Source organism: Mobula hypostoma, chromosome 4 (genome assembly GCF_963921235.1).
Source record: "Mobula hypostoma chromosome 4, sMobHyp1.1, whole genome shotgun sequence".
NCBI classification, from domain to species: domain Eukaryota; kingdom Metazoa; phylum Chordata; class Chondrichthyes; order Myliobatiformes; family Myliobatidae; genus Mobula; species Mobula hypostoma.
The window spans coordinates 141,198,615-141,220,026 of record NC_086100.1 but is presented as its reverse complement, the minus strand read 5'-3'; the positions used below and the strand labels follow the sequence as shown (position 1 = coordinate 141,220,026).

General features: G+C 47.3%; 1 protein-coding gene across 1 annotated transcript in view; it reads left to right on the top strand.

The window, feature by feature from the left end:
* slc7a11 (solute carrier family 7 member 11) overlaps nucleotides 1–21,412 on the top strand; it is a 219,992-nt gene that overhangs the window by 67,247 nt on the left and 131,333 nt on the right. Inside the window, exon 3 of the mRNA XM_063046656.1 lies at nucleotides 15,588–15,703. Coding sequence (XP_062902726.1) covers nucleotides 15,588–15,703 — 116 coding nt within the window. The remainder of the gene's footprint in view (nucleotides 1–15,587; nucleotides 15,704–21,412) is intronic.

The window sequence follows — 21,412 nt, the reverse complement described above, 5'->3', positions numbered from 1 at the left end:
CATTTCCCATCACACACTCATCCCCATTCCCCATCACACACTCATCCACATTCCCCATCACACACTCATCCCCATTCCCCATCACACACTCATCCATATTCCCCATCACACACTCATCCCCATTCCCAATCACACACTCAGTCCCATTCCCAATCACACACTCATCCCCATTCCCCATTACACACTCAGTCTCATCCCCTTCACACACTCATCCCCATTCCCAATCACACACTCATCCCCATTCCCCATCACACACTCATCCCCATTCCCCATCACACACTCATCCACATTCCCCATCACACACTGTCTAGACACTCATCCCCATTCCCCATCACACACTGTCTAGACACTCACCCCATTCCCCTTCAGACACTCAACTCCATTCCCCATTACACACTCATCCCCATTCCCCTTCACACACTCATCCCCCATTCCCCACCACACACTCATCCACATTCCCTATCACACACAGTGCCATTCATCATTACACACTCATCCCCATACCCCATCACACACTCATCCCCATTCCCCATCACACACTCATCCCCATTCCCCATCACACACTCAGTCCCATTCCCCTTCACACACTCATCCCCATTCCCAATCACACACTCATCCCCATTCCCCATCACACACTCAGTCCCATTCCCCATCACACACTCATCCCCATTCCCAATGACACACTCATCCCCATTACCCATCACACACTCATCCCCATTCCCCATCACACACTCATCCCCATTCCCCATCACACACTCAGTCTCATTCCCCATCACACACTCATCCCCATTGCCCATCACACACTCATCCCCATTCCCCATCACACACTCCGTCCCATTCTCCTTCACACTCTCATCCCCATTCCCCATCACACACTCATCCCCATTCCCCATCACACCCTCATCCCCATTCCCCATCACACAATCAGTCCCATTCTCCATCACACACTCAGTCCCATTCCCCTTCACACACTCATCCCCATACCCCTTCACACACTCAGTCCCATTCCCCATCACACACTCAGTCCCATTCCCCATCACACACTCAGTCTCATTCCCCATTACACACTCATCCCCATTTCCCTTCTCACACTCATCCCCATTCCCTATCACACACTCATCCCCATTCCCCATCACACACTCAGTCCCATTCCCCCATCACACACTCAGCCCCATTCCCCATCACACACTCATCCCCATTCCCCATCACACACTCAGTCCCATTCCCCATCACACACTCATCCCCATTCCCCTTCACACACTCTTCTGTATTCCCCATCTCACACTCATCCCCACTCCCCATCACACAGTCCCATTCCCCATCACACACTCATCCCCATTCCCCTTCACACACTCTTCCCCATTCCCCTTCACACACTCATTACAATCCCCATCACATGCTCATCCCCATTCTCCATCACACACCCAATCCCCATTCTCCATCACACATGCAGTCCCATTCCCCATCACACACTCATCCGCATTCCCCTTCACACACTCAGTCCCATTCCCCATCACACACTCATCCGCATTCCCCATCACACACTCATCCCCATTCCCCATCACACACTCATCCCCATTCCCAATCACACACTCAGTCCCATTCTCCATCACACACTCAGTCCCATTCCCCTTCACACACTCATCCCCATACCCCTTCACACACTCAGTCCCATTCCCCATCACACACTCAGTCTCATTCCATTACACACTCATCCCCATTCCCCATCACACACTCATCCCCATTCCCCATAACACACTCATCCCCATTCCCCTTCACACACTCATCCCCATTCCCTATCACACACTCATCCCCATTCCCTATCACACACTCATCCCCATTCCCCATCACACACTCAGTCCCATTCCCCATCACACACTCATCCCCATTTCCCATCACACACTCAGTCCCATTCCCCAACACACACTCATCCCCATTCCCCATCACACAATCATGCATATTCCCCATCACACACTCATCCCCTTTCCCAATCACACACTCAGTCCCATTCCCAATCACACACTCATCCCCATTCCCCATTACACACTCAGTCTCATCCCCTTCACACACTCATCCCCATTCCCAATCACACACTCATCCCCATTCCCCATCACACACTCATCCCCATTCCCCATCACACACTCATCCACATTCCCCATCACACACTGTCTGGACACTCATCCCCATTCCCCATCACACACTGTCTAGACACTCACCCCATTCCCCTTCAGACACTCAACTCCATTCCCCATTACACACTCATCCACATTCCCTATCACACACTCAGTGCCATTCATCATTACACACTCATCCCCATACCCCATCACACACTCATCCCCATTCCCCATCACACACTCATCCCCATTCCCCATCACACACTCAGTCCCATTCCCCTTCACACACTCATCCCCATTCCCAATCACACACTCATCCCCATTCCCCATCACACACTCAGTCCCATTCCCCATCACACACTCATCCCCATTCCCAATCACACACTCATCCCCATTCCCCATCACACACTCATCCCCATTCCCCATCACACACTCATCCCCATTCCCCATCACACACTCAGTCTCATTCCCCATCACACACTCATCCCCATTGCCCATCACACACTCATCCCCATTCCCCATCACACACTCCGTCCCATTCTCCTTCACACTCTCATCCCCATTCCCCATCACACACTCATCCCCATTCCCCATCACACCCTCATCCCCATTCCCCATCACACAATCAGTCCCATTCTCCATCACACACTCAGTCCCATTCCCCTTCACACACTCATCCCCATACCCCTTCACACACTCAGTCCCATTCCCCATCACACACTCAGTCCCATTCCCCATCACACACTCAGTCTCATTCCCCATTACACACTCATCCCCATTTCCCTTCACACACTCATCCCCATTCCCTATCACACACTCATCCCCATTCCCCATCACACACTCAGTCCCATTCCCCCATCACACACTCAGCCCCATTCCCCATCACACACTCATCCCCATTCCCCATCACACACTCAGTCCCATTCCCCATCACACACTCATCCCCATTCCCCTTCACACACTCTTCTGTATTCCCCATCTCACACTCATCCCCACTCCCCATCACACAGTCCCATTCCCCATCACACACTCATCCCCATTCCCCTTCACACACTCTTCCCCATTCCCCTTCACACACTCATTCCAATCCCCATCACATGCTCATCCCCATTCTCCATCACACACCCAATCCCCATTCTCCATCACACATGCAGTCCCATTCCCCATCACACACTCATCCGCATTCCCCTTCACACACTCAGTCCCATTCCCCATCACACACTCATCCGCATTCCCCATCACACACTCATCCCCATTCCCCATCACACACTCATCCCCATTCCCAATCACACACTCAGTCCCATTCTCCATCACACACTCAGTCCCATTCCCCTTCACACACTCATCCCCATACCCCTTCACACACTCAGTCCCATTCCCCATCACACACTCAGTCTCATTCCATTACACACTCATCCCCATTCCCCATCACACACTCATCCCCATTCCCCATAACACACTCATCCCCATTCCCCTTCACACACTCATCCCCATTCCCTATCACACACTCATCCCCATTCCCCATCACACACTCAGTCCCATTCCCCATCACACACTCATCCCCATTCCCCATCACACACTCAGTCCCATTCCCCAACACACACTCATCCCCATTCCCCTTCACACACTCTTCTGTATTCCCCATCTCACACTCATCCCCATTCCCAATCACACACGCATCCCCATTCCCCTTCACACACTCATCCCCATTCCCCATCACACACTTATCCCCATTTCCCATCACACACTCATCCCCATTCCCCATCACACACTCATCCCCATTCCCCATCACACACTCATCCATATTCCCCATCACACACTCATCCCCTTTCCCAATCACACACTCAGTCCCATTCCCAATCACACACTCATCCCCATTCCCCATTACACACCCAGTCTCATCCCCTTCACACACTCATCCCCATTCCCAATCACACACTCATCCCCATTCCCCATCACACACTCATCCCCATTCCCCATCACACACTCATCCCCATTCCCCATCACACACTCAGTCCCATTCCCCATCACACACTCATCCACATTCCCCATCACACACTGTCTAGACACTCATCCCCATTCCCCATCACACACTGTCTAGACACTCACCCCATTCCCCTTCACACACTCAACTCCATTCCCCATTACACACTCATCCCCATTCCCCTTCACACACTCATCCCCATTCCCAATCACACACTCATCCCCATTCCCCATCACACACTCAGCCCCATTCCCCATTACACACTCATCCCCATTCCCCATCACACACTCAGTCCCATTCCCCATTACACACTCATCCCCATACCCCTTCACACACTCAGTCCCATTCCCCATCACACACTCAGTCTCATTCCCCATTACACACTCATCCCCATTCCCCATCACACACTCATCCCCATTCCCCATAACACACTCATCCCCATTCCCCTTCACACACTCATCCCCATTCCCTATCACACACTCATCCCCATTCCCCATCACACACTCAGTCCCATTCCCCCATCACACACTCAGTCCCATTCCCCATCACACACTCATCCCCATTCCCCATCACACACTCAGTCCCATTCCCCAACACACACTCATCCCCATTCCCCTTCACACACTCTTCTGTATTCCCCATCTCACACTCATCCCCATTCCCAATCACACACGCATCCCCATTCCCCTTCACACACTCATCCCCATTCCCCATCACACACTTATCCCCATTTCCCATCACACACTCATCCCCATTCCCCATCACACACTCATCCACATTCCCCATCACACACTGTCTAGACACTCATCCCCATTCCCCATCACACACTGTCTAGACACTCACCCCATTCCCCTTCACACACTCAACTCCATTCCCCATTACACACTCATCCCCATTCCCCTTCACACACTCATCCCCATTCCCCATCACACACTCATCCACATTCCCTATCACACACTCAGTGCCATTCATCATTACACACTCATCCCCATACCCCATCACACACTCATCCCCATTCCCCATCACACACTCATCCCCATTCCCAATCACACACTCAGTCCCATTCTCCATCACACACTCAGTCCCATTCTCCTTCACACACTCATCCCCATTCTCTATCACACACTGATCCCCATTCCCCATCACACACTCATCCCCATTCCCCATAACACACTCATCCCCATTCCCTATCACACACTCATCCCCATTCCCCATCACACACTCAGTCCCATTGCCCCATCACACACTCAGTCCCATTCCCCCATCACACACTCAGTCCCATTCCCCAACACACACTCATCCCCATTCCCCTTCACACACTCTTCTGTATTCCCCATCTCACACTCATCCCCATTCCCAATCACACACGCATCCCCATTCCCCTTCACACACTCATCCCCATTCCCCATCACACACTTATCCCCATTTCCCATCACACACTCATCCCCATTCCCCATCACACACTCATCCACATTCCCCATCCACACTCATCCCCATTCCCCATCACACACTCATCCATATTCCCCATCACACACTCATCCCCTTTCCCAATCACACACTCAGTCCCATTCCCAATCACACACTCATCCCCATTCCCCATTACACACCCAGTCTCATCCCCTTCACACACTCATCCCCATTCCCCATCACACACTCATCCCCATTCCCCATCACACACTCATCCCCATTCCCCATCACACACTCATCCCCATTCCCCATCACACACTCAGTCCCATTCCCCATCACACACTCATCCACATTCCCCATCACACACTGTCTGGACACTCATCCCCATTCCCCATCACACACTGTCTAGACACTCACCCCATTCCCCTTCACACACTCAACTCCATTCCCCATTACACACTCATCCCCATTCCCCTTCACACACTCATCCCCATTCCCCATCACACACTCATCCACATTCCCTATCACACACTCAGTGCCATTCATCATTATACACTCATCCCCATGCCCCATCACACACTCATCCCCATTCCCCATCACACACTCATCCCCATTCCCCATCACACACTCATCCCCATTCCCAATCACACACTCAGTCCCATTCTCCATCACACACTCAGTCCCATTCCCCTTCACACACTCATCCCCATTCCCTATCACACACTGATCCCCATTCCCCATCACACACTCAGTCCCATTCCCCATTACACACTCATCCCCATACCCCTTCACACACTCAGTCCCATTCCCCATCACACACTCAGTCTCATTCCCCATTACACACTCATCCCCATTCCCCATCACACACTCATCCCCATTCCCCATAACACACTCATCCCCATTCCCCTTCACACACTCATCCCCATTCCCCTTCACACACTCATCCCCATTCCCTATCACACACTCATCCCCATTCCCCATCACACACTCAGTCCCATTCCCCCATCACACACTCAGTCCCATTCCCCATCACACACTCATCCCCATTCCCCATCACACACTCAGTCCCATTCCCCAACACACACTCATCCCCATTCCCCTTCACACACTCTTCTGTATTCCCCATCTCACACTCATCCCCATTCCCAATCACACACGCATCCCCATTCCCCTTCACACACTCATCCCCATTCCCCATCACACACTTATCCCCATTTCCCATCACACACTCATCCCCATTCCCCATCACACACTCATCCACATTCCCCATCACACACTCATCCCCATTCCCCATCACACACTCATCCATATTCCCCATCACACACTCATCCCCATTCCCAATCACACACTCAGTCCCATTCCCAATCACACACTCATCCCCATTCCCCATTACACACTCAGTCTCATCCCCTTCACACACTCATCCCCATTCCCAATCACACACATCCCCATTCCCCATCACACACTCATCCCCATTCCCCATCACACACTCATCCACATTCCCCATCACACACTGTCTAGACACTCATCCCCATTCCCCATCACACACTGTCTAGACACTCACCCCATTCCCCTTCAGACTCTCAACTCCATTCCCCATTACACACTCATCCCCATTCCCCTTCACACACTCATCCCCATTCCCCACCACACACTCATCCACATTCCCTATCACACACAGTGCCATTCATCATTACACACTTATCCCCATACCCCATCACACACTCATCCCCATTCCCCATCACACACTCATCCCCATTCCCCATCACACACTCAGTCCCATTCCCCTTCACACACTCATCCCCATTCCCAATCACACACACATCCCCATTCCCCATCACACACTCAGTCCCATTCCCCATCACACACTCATCCCCATTCCCAATCACACACTCATCCCCATTCCCCATCACACACTCATCCCCATTCCCCATCACACACTCATCCCCATTCCCCATCACACACTCAGTCTCATTCCCCATCACACACTCATCCCCATTGCCCATCACACACTCATCCCCATTCCCCATCACACACTCCGTCCCATTCTCCTTCACACTCTCATCCCCATTCCCCATCACACACTCATCCCCATTCCCCATCACACCCTCATCCCCATTCCCCATCACACAATCAGTCCCATTCTCCATCACACACTCAGTCCCATTCCCCTTCACACACTCATCCCCATACCCCTTCACACACTCAGTCCCATTCCCCATCACACACTCAGTCCCATTCCCCATCACACACTCAGTCTCATTCCCCATTACACACTCATCCCCATTTCCCTTCTCACACTTATCCCCATTCCCTATCACACACTCATCCCCATTCCCCATCACACACTCAGTCCCATTCCCCCATCACACACTCAGCCCCATTCCCCATCACACACTCATCCCCATTCCCCATCACACACTCAGTCCCATTCCCCATCACACACTCATCCCCATTCCCCTTCACACACTCTTCTGTATTCCCCATCTCACACTCATCCCCACTCCCCATCACACAGTCCCATTCCCCATCACACACTCATCCCCATTCCCCTTCACACACTCTTCCCCATTCCCCTTCACACACTCATTACAATCCCCATCACATGCTCATCCCCATTCTCCATCACACACCCAATCCCCATTCTCCATCACACATGCAGTCCCATTCCCCATCACACACTCATCCGCATTCCCCTTCACACACTCAGTCCCATTCCCCATCACACACTCATCCGCATTCCCCATCACACACTCATCCCCATTCCCCATCACACACTCATCCCCATTCCCAATCACACACTCAGTCCCATTCTCCATCACACACTCAGTCCCATTCCCCTTCACACACTCATCCCCATACCCCATCACACACTCAGTCCCATTCCCCATCACACACTCAGTCTCATTCCATTACACACTCATCCCCATTCCCCATCACACACTCATCCCCATTCCCCATAACACACTCATCCCCATTCCCCTTCACACACTCATCCCCATTCCCTATCACACACTCATCCCCATTCCCCATCACACACTCAGTCCCATTCCCCATCACACACTCAGTCCCATTCCCCATCACACACTCATCCCCATTTCCCATCACACACTCAGTCCCATTCCCCAACACACACTCATCCCCATTCCCCATCACACAATCATCCATATTCCCCATCACACACTCATCCCCTTTCCCAATCACACACTCAGTCCCATTCCCAATCACACACTCATCCCCATTCCCCATTACACACTCAGTCTCATCCCCTTCACACACTCATCCCCATTCCCAATCACACACTCATCCCCATTCCCCATCACACACTCATCCCCATTCCCCATCACACACTCATCCACATTCCCCATCACACACTGTCTGGACACTCATCCCCATTCCCCATCACACACTGTCTAGACACTCACCCCATTCCCCTTCAGACACTCAACTCCATTCCCCATTACACACTCATCCCCATTCCCCATCACACACTCATCCCCATTCCCCATCACACACTCAGTCTCATTCCCCATCACACACTCATCCCCATTGCCCATCACACACTCATCCCCATTCCCCATCACACACTCCGTCCCATTCTCCTTCACACTCTCATCCCCATTCCCCATCACACACTCATCCCCATTCCCCATCACACCCTCATCCCCATTCCCTATCACACAATCAGTCCCATTCTCCATCACACACTCAGTCCCATTCCCCTTCACACACTCATCCCCATACCCCATCACACACTCAGTCCCATTCCCCATCACACACTCAGTCCCATTCCCCATCACACACTCAGTCTCATTCCCCATTACACACTCATCCCCATTTCCCTTCACACACTCATCCCCATTCCCTATCACACACTCATCCCCATTCCCCATCACACACTCAGTCCCATTCCCCCATCACACACTCAGCCCCATTCCCCATCACACACTCATCCCCATTCCCCATCACACACTCAGTCCCATTCCCCATCACACACTCATCCCCATTCCCCTTCACACACTCTTCTGTATTCCCCATCTCACACTCATCCCCACTCCCCATCACACAGTCCCATTCCCCATCACACACTCATCCCCATTCCCCTTCACACACTCTTCCCCATTCCCCTTCACACACTCATTCCAATCCCCATCACATGCTCATCCCCATTCTCCATCACACACCCAATCCCCATTCTCCATCACACATGCAGTCCCATTCCCCATCACACACTCATCCGCATTCCCCTTCACACACTCAGTCCCATTCCCCATCACACACTCATCCGCATTCCCCATCACACACTCATCCCCATTCCCCATCACACACTCATCCCCATTCCCCATCACACACTCAGTCCCATTCCCCATCACACACTCATCCCCATTCCCCATCACACACTCAGTCCCATTCCCCATCACACACTCATCCCCATTCCCCTTCACACACTCTTCTGTATTCCCCATCTCACACTCATCCCCACTCCCCATCACACAGTCCCATTCCCCATCACACACTCATCCCCATTCCCCTTCACACACTCTTCCCCATTCCCCTTCACACACTCATTCCAATCCCCATCACATGCTCATCCCCATTCTCCATCACACACCCAATCCCCATTCTCCATCACACATGCAGTCCCATTCCCCATCACACACTCATCCGCATTCCCCTTCACACACTCAGTCCCATTCCCCATCACACACTCATCCGCATTCCCCATCACACACTCATCCCCATTCCCCATCACACACTCATCCCCATTCCCAATCACACACTCAGTCCCATTCTCCATCACACACTCAGTCCCATTCTCCATCACACACTCAGTCCCATTCCCCTTCACACACTCATCCCCATACCCCTTCACACACTCAGTCCCATTCCCCATCACACACTCAGTCTCATTCCATTACACACTCATCCCCATTCCCCATCACACACTCATCCCCATTCCCCATAACACACTCATCCCCATTCCCCTTCACACACTCATCCCCATTCCCTATCACACACTCATCCCCATTCCCCATCACACACTCAGTCCCATTCCCCATCACACACTCATCCCCATTCCCCATCACACACTCAGTCCCATTCCCCAACACACACTCATCCCCATTCCCCTTCACACACTCTTCTGTATTCCCCATCTCACACTCATCCCCATTCCCAATCACACACGCATCCCCATTCCCCTTCACACACTCATCCCCATTCCCCATCACACACTTATCCCCATTTCCCATCACACACTCATCCCCATTCCCCATCACACACTCATCCCCATTCCCCATCACACACTCATCCAAATTCCCCATCACACACTCATCCCCATTCCCAATCACACACTCAGTCCCATTCCCAATCACACACTCATCCCCATTCCCCATTACACACCCAGTCTCATCCCCTTCACACACTCATCCCCATTCCCAATCACACACTCATCCCCATTCCCCATCACACACTCATCCCCATTCCCCATCACACACTCATCCCCATTCCCCATCACACACTCAGTCCCATTCCCCATCACACACTCATCCACATTCCCCATCACACACTCATCCACATTCCCCATCACACACTGTCTAGACACTCATCCCCATTCCCCATCACACACTGTCTAGACACTCACCCCATTCCCCTTCACACACTCAACTCCATTCCCCATTACACACTCATCCCCATTCCCCTTCACACACTCATCCCCATTCCCCATCACACACTCATCCACATTCCCTATCACACACTCAGTGCCATTGCCCATCACACACTCATCCCCATTCCCCATCACACGCTCCGTCCCATTCTCCTTCACACTCTCATCCCCATTCCCCATCACACACTCATTCCCATTCCCCATCACACCCTCATCCCCATTCCCCATCACACAATCAGTCCCATTCTCCATCACACACTCAGTCCCATTCCCCTTCACACACTCATCCCCATACCCCTTCACACACTCAGTCCCATTCCCCATCACACACTCAGTCTCATTCCCCATTACACACTCATCCCCATTCCCCTTCACACACTCATCCCCATTCCCTATCACACACTCATCCCCATTCCCCATCACACACTCAGTCCCATTCCCCCATCACACACTCAGCCCCATTCCCCATCATACACTCATCCCCATTCCCCATCACACACTCATCCCCATTCCCCATCACACACTCAGTCCCATTCCCCATCACACACTCATCCCCATTCCCCTTCACACACTCTTCTGTATTCCCCATCTCACACTCATCCCCACTCCCCATCACACAGTCCCATTCCCCATCACACACTCATCCCCATTCCCCTTCACACACTCTTCCCCATTCCCCTTCACACACTCTTCCCCATTCCCCTTCACACACTCATTCCAATCCCCATCACATGCTCATCCCCATTCTCCATCACACACTCATCCCCATTCCGTTCACAGACTCATCCCCATTCCCCATCACACACTCATCCCCATTCCCCATCACACACTCATCCCCATTCCCCATCACACACTCATCCCCATTCCCCATTACACACTCATCCCCATTCCCCATCACACACTCATCCCCATTCCCCATCACACACTCAGCCCATTCCCCATTACACACTCATCCCCATTCCCCATCACACACTCATCCCCATTCCCCTTCACACACTCTTCTGTATTCCCCATCTCACACTCATCCCCATTCCCCATCACACACTCAGCCCCATTCCCCATTACACACTCATCCCCATTCCCCACCACACACTCATCCCCATTCCCCATCACACACTCATCCCCATTCCCCTTCACACACTCAGCCCCTTTCCCAATCACACACTCATCCCCATTCCCCATCACACATTCAGCCCCATTCCCCATTACACACTTATGCCCTTTCCCCATCACACACTCATCCCCATTCCCCTTCACACACTCAGCCCCATTCCCCATTACACACTCATCTCCATTCCCCATCACACTCTGCCTAGACACTGTGCCCCATTCCTTACCATATGCTGCCACATAACCGGTCCCATCCCTCACCAGATTCAATCTGCACAGCCAGCCCTATTCCCCACATGCTGCCCACACTTCCATCTCATTGCCCACTCTTCTCTCTCCATACATGTAATGCATTCCCCACTCTATCCTACCTGCACACCCAGTCCCAATCACCACTTAGTTCTCTCTACACACCTAACCCAATCTCCACTCTACCCTGAGAGCACTCCCGATTACTTTCCACATAGTACTCCATCTGCATGTTTGGACTTTGTTTGAGTCACTGTATCAATCCCCATAGCTACTCAGCTTCTTGGCCTTACTTAGGGAGCCAAACCTGGGATATAGGACCATCGTCACTGTCTCGAAGTGCCTTGCAGTGAATGCCACTGATTCGATTTATCAGTATCGTTCCTGAACACTTGAGATTCCTCTGGCATCCTGCTAGTTGCAGCTTGCTGGAATGAAAATGATCCATTAATCCCCATTCTCTGTTTCCTTCTCAGTACCATTTTGTTAAGTTGCTTCTTTAATGGGCTTCCAGGCTCTGCAGGCATTTGTTCCGGCACAGAGGGGAAATATCCGTTTTTTTCAAAGCCAGTGTCAATCTAGCAGTTGCCAGAGCTTCTTGTGATATTGGCAGCACATCTTCCAATTGAACAAGGAACGTCTTGGAAATCTGAACAAGTTGTACTTCATTTTGCCAAGTTTATTCAATGGGCACACTTCTTGTCTTAGTGTTGGGCCTTAGTTATTGATTGCTGGCTATTGCTCAACTTTGGAACAACATTGTTGTACTGAGTTTGACTGGGAATGATGCCAATTTCCTGCAGTGCCATTTGCCTGCTGTGAAACCAATCTTTTTAAAATATATTTTTATCAGATAAACAAGAAGTTGAAAATTAACAATGAACTGCTTTTTCAGTAATTTTCTAATCTTCTGCAAAATTTTAATTTTCAAACATTAACCTTCTTAAATAGCTGGTTATAATGTTACATAAAATTGGCTTGTTTACATCTATATTGCACATTATAATCAGGTACAGACTTGTAAGTGCTCAGAGACGAGGCAGACATACCAACCTGCACACTTCCTTTTAGATACCTGAAATGTTATTCAACTTGAAGGAATTGAAAAACCGGTCTGCCCTCTAAACTATTATGTGGTTGGAGGAGATCATTTATTCTTTCAAACAAACACCAAGACTTCACTCAATGAGAGTCAAAAAAGTCCTCTCTGTCAGACCCTTTTTTTTTGCCCTTCTGGAGTATGCGCTTGGCCGGAATGTTTGGAAAAGAATGAAGTATTCTTTGCCATGGTTCATTTGAACAGTTATTCAGACTGCTGCTAGGAGATTACCAACTCAGTGCCACATACATATTGGTCTGCCCAGAATCTACTGGCCTTTTCAGTGTAGGTCGACATTTATAACTGCAGATTCCACATTCTCAGCCGAAGAACAACATGCCAAGGGATACACTGAAACACAGTGCTGCCCTGGCATCAGCTCTGGTGGAAAGGTCAGTTTAGGATCCTTCCACCAATGCACATTGGGAGACTGGGCATTGCTAAACAAAACTGTTTCGGACTTACTGCTTATGTGAAAGAAAATTTGAATCCATACTGGTATAATATAAATGGAAACAAGTAAAACTAAGTACCTTATATTGTAAATGGGGACTTTTGAATGTTCTGTATTTGCATTTTTAGTAGAAAAGTTACATTTGTTTGTTTGGCAAGTAAACATTTCTCTGTCAGATCCTTCATGCATAACTAGTGCATACTGCCTCAAGCCAGATCTACTGGGATCTCCATCATGTTACTCCTTTTGGAGTGTGCACTTGCCAGAGTCCGTAAAGGGATGCAGTAGTTGTTGTCAGAATGTGTCCCAAACAGCTAAAGAACATTTGACTGTTCCCTGGGATAGACACTATGACAAGTAAAAATTGCTGTAAGATCATCAGCTCATTGAAAGACATACTCTGGTCTGCCTGAAACTTACTGGTCCTTCAGTGCAAGATAATTTCCATGACTGAAGATTGTTAACCAGCGCATTCTAAGGTCCAGGATTATGTACTAGGGGACTATCATTGGCCACAAAAGCTGAGTGGGGAAAGGCCATAGTTAAAAGCCCTCCAACCATGTCCAATGAGGTGCTGAAGTCTTTGCAAAAACGCTTTGTTTTTAATAGAATGAACGTAAAAGAAGAAATATATATGTCAGGGATATATTATTAATCTTGTAAATAAATAGAATAATTTGTGTCATAGTACATAAATGGTACTATGTACCATTTGTATGAGTGACTTGCAAATTTTGCGATTAAAGAATACCCAGGCAAAATATTTTCTTACAAGCGAAGTGATCATGGAAATTATTATCTCTTAATTTTTGAGCTAGCATTCCTCATTGGCTTCTTTCCTTTTTAAGTGAAGGACATGAAGGAGTAGGGTGTTCGGTAAGAAAATTAGGTTCAATTGATCCTGAAAAAAAACAATTATTAACCATTGACAGGGAGATGAACTCTGAAGGCAGAGGGCAAAGATACTTCTGAGAAACTCTAATCTGAAGAACATGAGACATGGGATGGTCCTTCTATCAGTCACAGTGTTCACCTTGCACCATCTCTATGTTTCCAAGGAGACTAAATCAGACACAAAAACAATTTCATTTCTAAAAGCATACTCCCATTAGTCAGCATTTTCTCTGGGCTCTCCTGCAGAGATTTAAAAGACATCTTGATTTATTGTTGCTGGCTCAAGATGAAGATTAAAACAAAAGTCTTAAAGAGCCTTTCCTAGGAACGATTGATAAGATGGATATAATCAAGTAGAGTGTGAAATGAACAATCTTTGTGATAAGAATTTGCCAATGGGCCAAGACATTTCTTTGGTTGTTCATCTTTATTTAATTAATTTAACTGAATGTTACCTCATATTTGAAAATGCACTTTATTTTCAAGTAATGTTTTTCCATTCAAGAATGTCTGAACCAACAGCCACAGTGCAAAAAGATCTTTTGATATTTTCATGGCTAAGTTTTACTTGAGGAACAAACAATAATATCATATTTCTTTCCATGTAGACCTGCTGCTACTGCTGTAATATCCTTGGCTTTTGGTCAGTACATATTACAGCCGCTATTTATGCCATGTGAAATTCCAGAAATTTTAGTGAAGATCACCACAACCATTGGAATCAGTAAGTTTTCTTGCATTGTCATATCTGAAGCTACAGTATTTTCCATTTAATTCCCCCATTACTATCATGTATGCGAAATAGATAATTCTACTGCATTGTATGTATTGTATTATGGTTGAAAGATGGACTCTGAAGAACAAATTGACCAAGGGATAATCTCCATCTCCTTAGCTCTTTATATTGGATGGTAATATGTCAGTAGAGACAGGGAAAGGAGTTATGAAATCCTGCTGCATAACTTCCAACTCCCATATTTTTCTGATCATGCTAGGACTGGACACTAAAGCTCCCCAATGATGCAGATAGAAGTTTCATTTATCAATTGGCAAAGAAATTGGAAAAACATTTTGTTCTTTTCAAATGGTGGCTATGCAATGCTAATACAATCTACCCATTTGAACAAGAAAGTTTAGGGTCAGTCATCTAAGATCAACTGCAAGTCACGTGGAACAGAGTGTAAGGGCTAACTGTTCCTCCCGATTTGTGGCATTATAGTTATCTTTAACCAAAGACACCACGAAAAATCTTCTCTACAATGAAATTTGGACAAGTAGTGAAAAGCAATATAAATTAGAGGGCAAAATTTTAAAAGGGTTCAGGAATAGAGAAGGAAAGTGGTCAAGCAGATTGAGAAAGTGGATAAAACATATGATATCTAAGGTTTTATAAAAGAATCCATACAATACAAAATCAAAAAGTTGTAATGAAATATTACAACATTTGTTTGACTGTTGTTGAAATACTGTATCCAGTGCTGAGCATCTCATCTGAAGAAAGATGCAAAATCCTTTGAGAGGTTGCAGAAAAGATTTGCAGGAATGAAGGGGCTTCAATTGTTTTAGATATATTGGAGAGGTTAGTCTTGTTCTCTTCCAGTTTGTCAGGATACAGGTTAGAGCTGATTACATCATGCAAAGTCTGAACAGTGTGCATGGAAAGATATTATTCACATTGTCAACAGAGTCTAGGTGATCAGAAAAAGGAATCATCAATGATGTGTCATAAGGAGGGCGCTGGTAGCGGACCCAAATGCAAGACACAGACACTGAAGTACTAGGAACTGGACTGGACTAGAGACTAGAATTAGGGATGTGACTGGATGCAGACTAGGTGTTGGGACAACAACACAGACTTGACTAGGTCGAGGGAGTCAGGAACGCAGAGCCTTGGTCTTGGGAGACAGGAACGTAGAACACAGACCCTTCGTCTTGGGAGACAGGAATGCAGAACCTTGGTTGAGGGAGGACAGGAATGCAGGGACATGGAACACAGAGCTGGGACCCCTCCTTGGAACAAGACTTGGGGCCGGGGCTCTGCACAGAGTCAGGTCCCCTCCTAGGGAGCAGGACGTGGGCTGGGACTGATACACAGAACACAGAGAGACAGTTCTCAACACAAGGTAGCGGCAAATGGCCAGACCTACCTAGCGAAGACCTGGACATAGATACAGTTCCCACACAATGTAGCGGCAAATGGTCGGACCTCTTTAGCAAAGGCATGGACACAGAGACAATTCCCAACATTAGGTAGCAGCAAACGGCCAGACCTACCTAGTGAAGGCATGGACACAGAGAGAAAGTTCCAAACAACCATAGACAGTTCCTTATCTTGCTCCGGCAGTTGCACTTGACAGCGGTTCAGGCAAAGGTTACAGGCGAGGCAAGGCTTCAGAAAAGGCAAGGCGAGGCTTCTGACACTGGCTGCAGGCCAAGGCTTCAGGAGGAAGATGCAGAGAAGGGATTCAGACAGGGGGTTTGGACAGGAACAATCCAGCCACTGAAGCTTCTTCTTCTATTTTGGCAGTTTAGACGCATCTACGCATATTACTGCCCTCCGCAGGATGTAATATTAATTATAATTTTGCTTGCAAATGCTGTATGTGCTCATTAAATAGCAATGCTGCAGATTGTTTTCCTTCTCAAATTTTGTCACGTGGTTTCCAAATAATTGCATTGCCTCAAATTACATGAATTTCATTTGAATCATTTGTAAAACTAAAAGCTTCTTGCTTGAGAATATTCATGATCACATGCTTAACATTTAAAATTGTTGTTTTCCAAGTCTATCTGCTATTTCCTAGTTTTTCTTTTCTTGAATCTAAGCCTGTAGTTGTTTATTGAGATCTTGAAATTCTTCCTCAGTTTTCATTTTATAATCTGAATTATGGATAATTCACTTTGCAACAAGTTCCTTTTCCTTTAGTAACTTTGGAATAAGTTCCTCCATTTTTAATCTGTTTTCCATGTCACTGAATTTTTGACAACAAGCATCTTTTTCAGAAACCGCTTCCTCTAAATGCAGTACCGTTTCGTCCAATGTCTTTCCAACTCACAGTTGTTCTTAATTTGTTGATGGAATTCTGCACATTTACCCTGGGTTTCAACTATGTTTCTTGTAACATAAAATCTGAGGATTTTTCCTTAAATTCTGGTACATATTTCATAAATTCTTGATCATTTGTGATAAGACTCCTTGCATTCCCTTGTAATATATATATATATATGCAGCCATTAATTTCCCACCTCTCCTGCCTGTGAACTGTTTGATCCTTCATTCAGCGTATCTTTGACTGCTTCCCACCTAAGCCCTGTAATACCAAGATATTTTTCTGCAGACTTGACTACAATTTTCATTTTTTCGGATCTTTTGTCTGTTTGCGCTGAACAGTTAATTGCATCTACCATAAACAGTATGAAATCCTTCTTACTCATAATTAGTGTATCTTTATTTATCATATTACAGCCCTCAAAATTCACCAGTTTATTATTCCCTGTATTTGTTTGCTTAATAGCCTTCTCCTTTCCAGCAAATGCTTTCACTGCCTCTATGTAACTGATCCCTTGAGTTACAAGTGTCCCCTGCTTTTCGAACGTTCGCTTTACGAAACCTCACTGTTACGAAAGACCTACATTAGTTCCCTGTTTTCACTAACAGAAGGTGTTTTCAATGTTACGAAAAAAATCAGCGCGTGATAAAAGGCAGCGCGCGATAAAAGGCAGCGCGCGCCCCAAGCAGCCGCTCTCCCCCAGATTCGGAACGGCATTCTCGCTGGCATTGCTTAAACACGTGCCTGTGAGCAGCCATTAGTAAGATGAGTTCTAAGGTGTCGGAAAAGCCTGAAAGAGCTCGTAAGGGTGTTAAACTTAGCATAAAACTAGACGTAATTAAGCGTTTTGATCGTGGTGAACGAAGTAAGGACAATGTGAGTTTGGCTTGTGGAAGCTGACGAACATGATGTTGAAGAGGTTTTGGCATCTCATGACCAAGAACTGATAGATAAAGAGCTGATGCAATTGGAAGAGGAAAGGATAGCAATTGAAACTGAATGCAGTAGCGAACTGAACATGAAGCAACTGCGTGAGATTTTCGCTGCAATGATAAAGTACGACTTTAATTTTGAAAGGGTACGTAGGTTTAGCGGATATTCGCAGGATGGTTTGAGAGCTTACAAAGAACTGTATGATATAAAAATGCGCGAGGCTCAGCAGTCAAGCAAGCCTTCCACATCAGCCACAGCAGACGACGAACTCCGATCTTCGACATCGAGGCAGGCAGAGATAGAAGAAGATGACCTGCCTGCCCTAATGGAAACAGATGACGACGAGATGACACCCCAGTGTCCCACCGCCCCAACCCCCAGGCTGTGGACAGATACCAATTCACGGAGAATGCAGCGGTAGCCGGGAGGCACCCAACACATCTTTATGAAAAAAGCCGAAATAAACATGCTAATTAATTAGGTGCCGCCCGGCATGTAATTGTCGGCCCAAATCAGAGGCGATGCAATCGGCAATTGCCTCTGATCTGGGCCGACGTTTACTTGCCGGGCAGCACCTAATTAATTAGCTTGTTTATTTCGGCTTTTTTCTTAAAGATGTGCTGTGTGCCTCCCAGCTACTGCTGCATGCCTTGCGGGTCGCTGCCTGGAGGGTGGGGGCCACTGCACCACCCAAACTCCGACGACTCAGTCTAACACATTTTCTGCCAACAGCGCTTGCGCCGTGTTTTTGCTGACGGCGCTTGTGTGAGATATTTGCTATGGACAACAGTGCAGCAATGATTGTGGAAAAGTATTTCTACTTTATATGGGCTGTGTATTTATCATATCATTCCTGCTTTTACTATATGTTACAGTTATTTTAGGTTTTATGTGTTATTTAGCATGATTTGGTAGGTTATTTTTGGGTCTGCAGACGCTCATAAAATTTTCCCATTTAAATAAATGGTAATAGCTTCGCTTTACGATATTCTAGCTTACGAACCGTTTCATAGGAACGCTCTACCTTCGGATGGCGGGGGAAACCTGTACTTTTACATATTGTATCTCAGCTTCTTTCTTGCTAATAATGCACCCTTGATAAGCTGCACTGTGTTCCTTGCCACAATTGCAACATTTTAGCCTGGCTCCCGCCTCACATTTCCCATATTCATGTTCTCCAGCGCATCTTCTACATCTTTGTTTCCCTCTGCAGACTGCTGCAATATGCCTGAATTTCTGTCATTTGAAGCATCTTAAAGGCAGCGGTATATATATTCTGACCTCATAACACATATACCTTAAATAAACCTTAGTCGGCAATCTCTCTTCATCAAAGTTGATCATAACCGATAAACTAGCACACTTTTCCCCGTTTCTTGTAACTTTCAAATGTTTGGCCTCAATAATTTTTTCTCCTTTTATGCTCTGTCTAATCTCATCCATAGTAACTTCTGTTGGTATCCCCGAAATAACTCCTCTAGTCCACTTTCTATTGTTGGGTATTGAGCATTGTACTTTGATGCCATCTATTTTATTTAATCTTATCACTTTGCCTTGTTGAACACTATCCCAACAAATCACTAATAGCGATCTATTTCATAAAATCTTTGCTCTTTTGACTTCACCTCTAAGTTTGTTGATTATCTTCGTCAAATGAATTGGGTTCCATTCCCGAAAAGATGCTCCGTCTTCGCTCAGTGTTGTAATTGCTTTAATCTCATCTTCTTTCTGCTGTTTTGCTATCCTATTTTGTTGGTCCCCTGACTCCTTAGAGTTTGACATCTCATACCTCTGTTTCCTTTCCTCACTCTCTTCAATCCATTCCTCCATCTCAAACTCACTTTCACTATCCGTCGACCTGATCGTCCTGCAGGATATTTTCTTCATCAGCTCAGCAGTTGCAGCATCCATGCTCTTTTCCAACTCCACCAGCCAACTCAAATTTCCAACACATCACCAGCCATAGCAACTCAGCCCACCCACCAGCAACTGAAGCTTCTTTTTTGTTTTATGGCGGTTGGCAACCAGTTTTTCAGTGCATTACCACCACTTGCTAGACTTATGGTGTTCCAGCCAAATATGTCCTGGAGCTCTCTACTTTAGACAATCTAGTTCAGCCTGCAGTTCTCTATTAGCATCACTCTGTAGTTGCATTTCCTCGTGAATGCTTAATGCGCTCATTAGGTAATGTCGCAAACTGCTATTCTTCCCTGATTTTGTCACGTTTTCATGTAGTTGCATTACCTCAATTACATTGATTTCATCTACGTCACTTGTAAGACTAAAATGGTCTTGTTAAAGAATAGTAATTATCGCACATTATACTTTTAAAATTGCTGTTTTTCCAAGTCTATCTGCTTTTTCAGGTTTTCCTTTTCTTGGATCGTAGCCTGCAGTTGTTTACTGAGACCTCGGAATTCTTCTTCATTTGCTTCCATGTTTTCATTTTG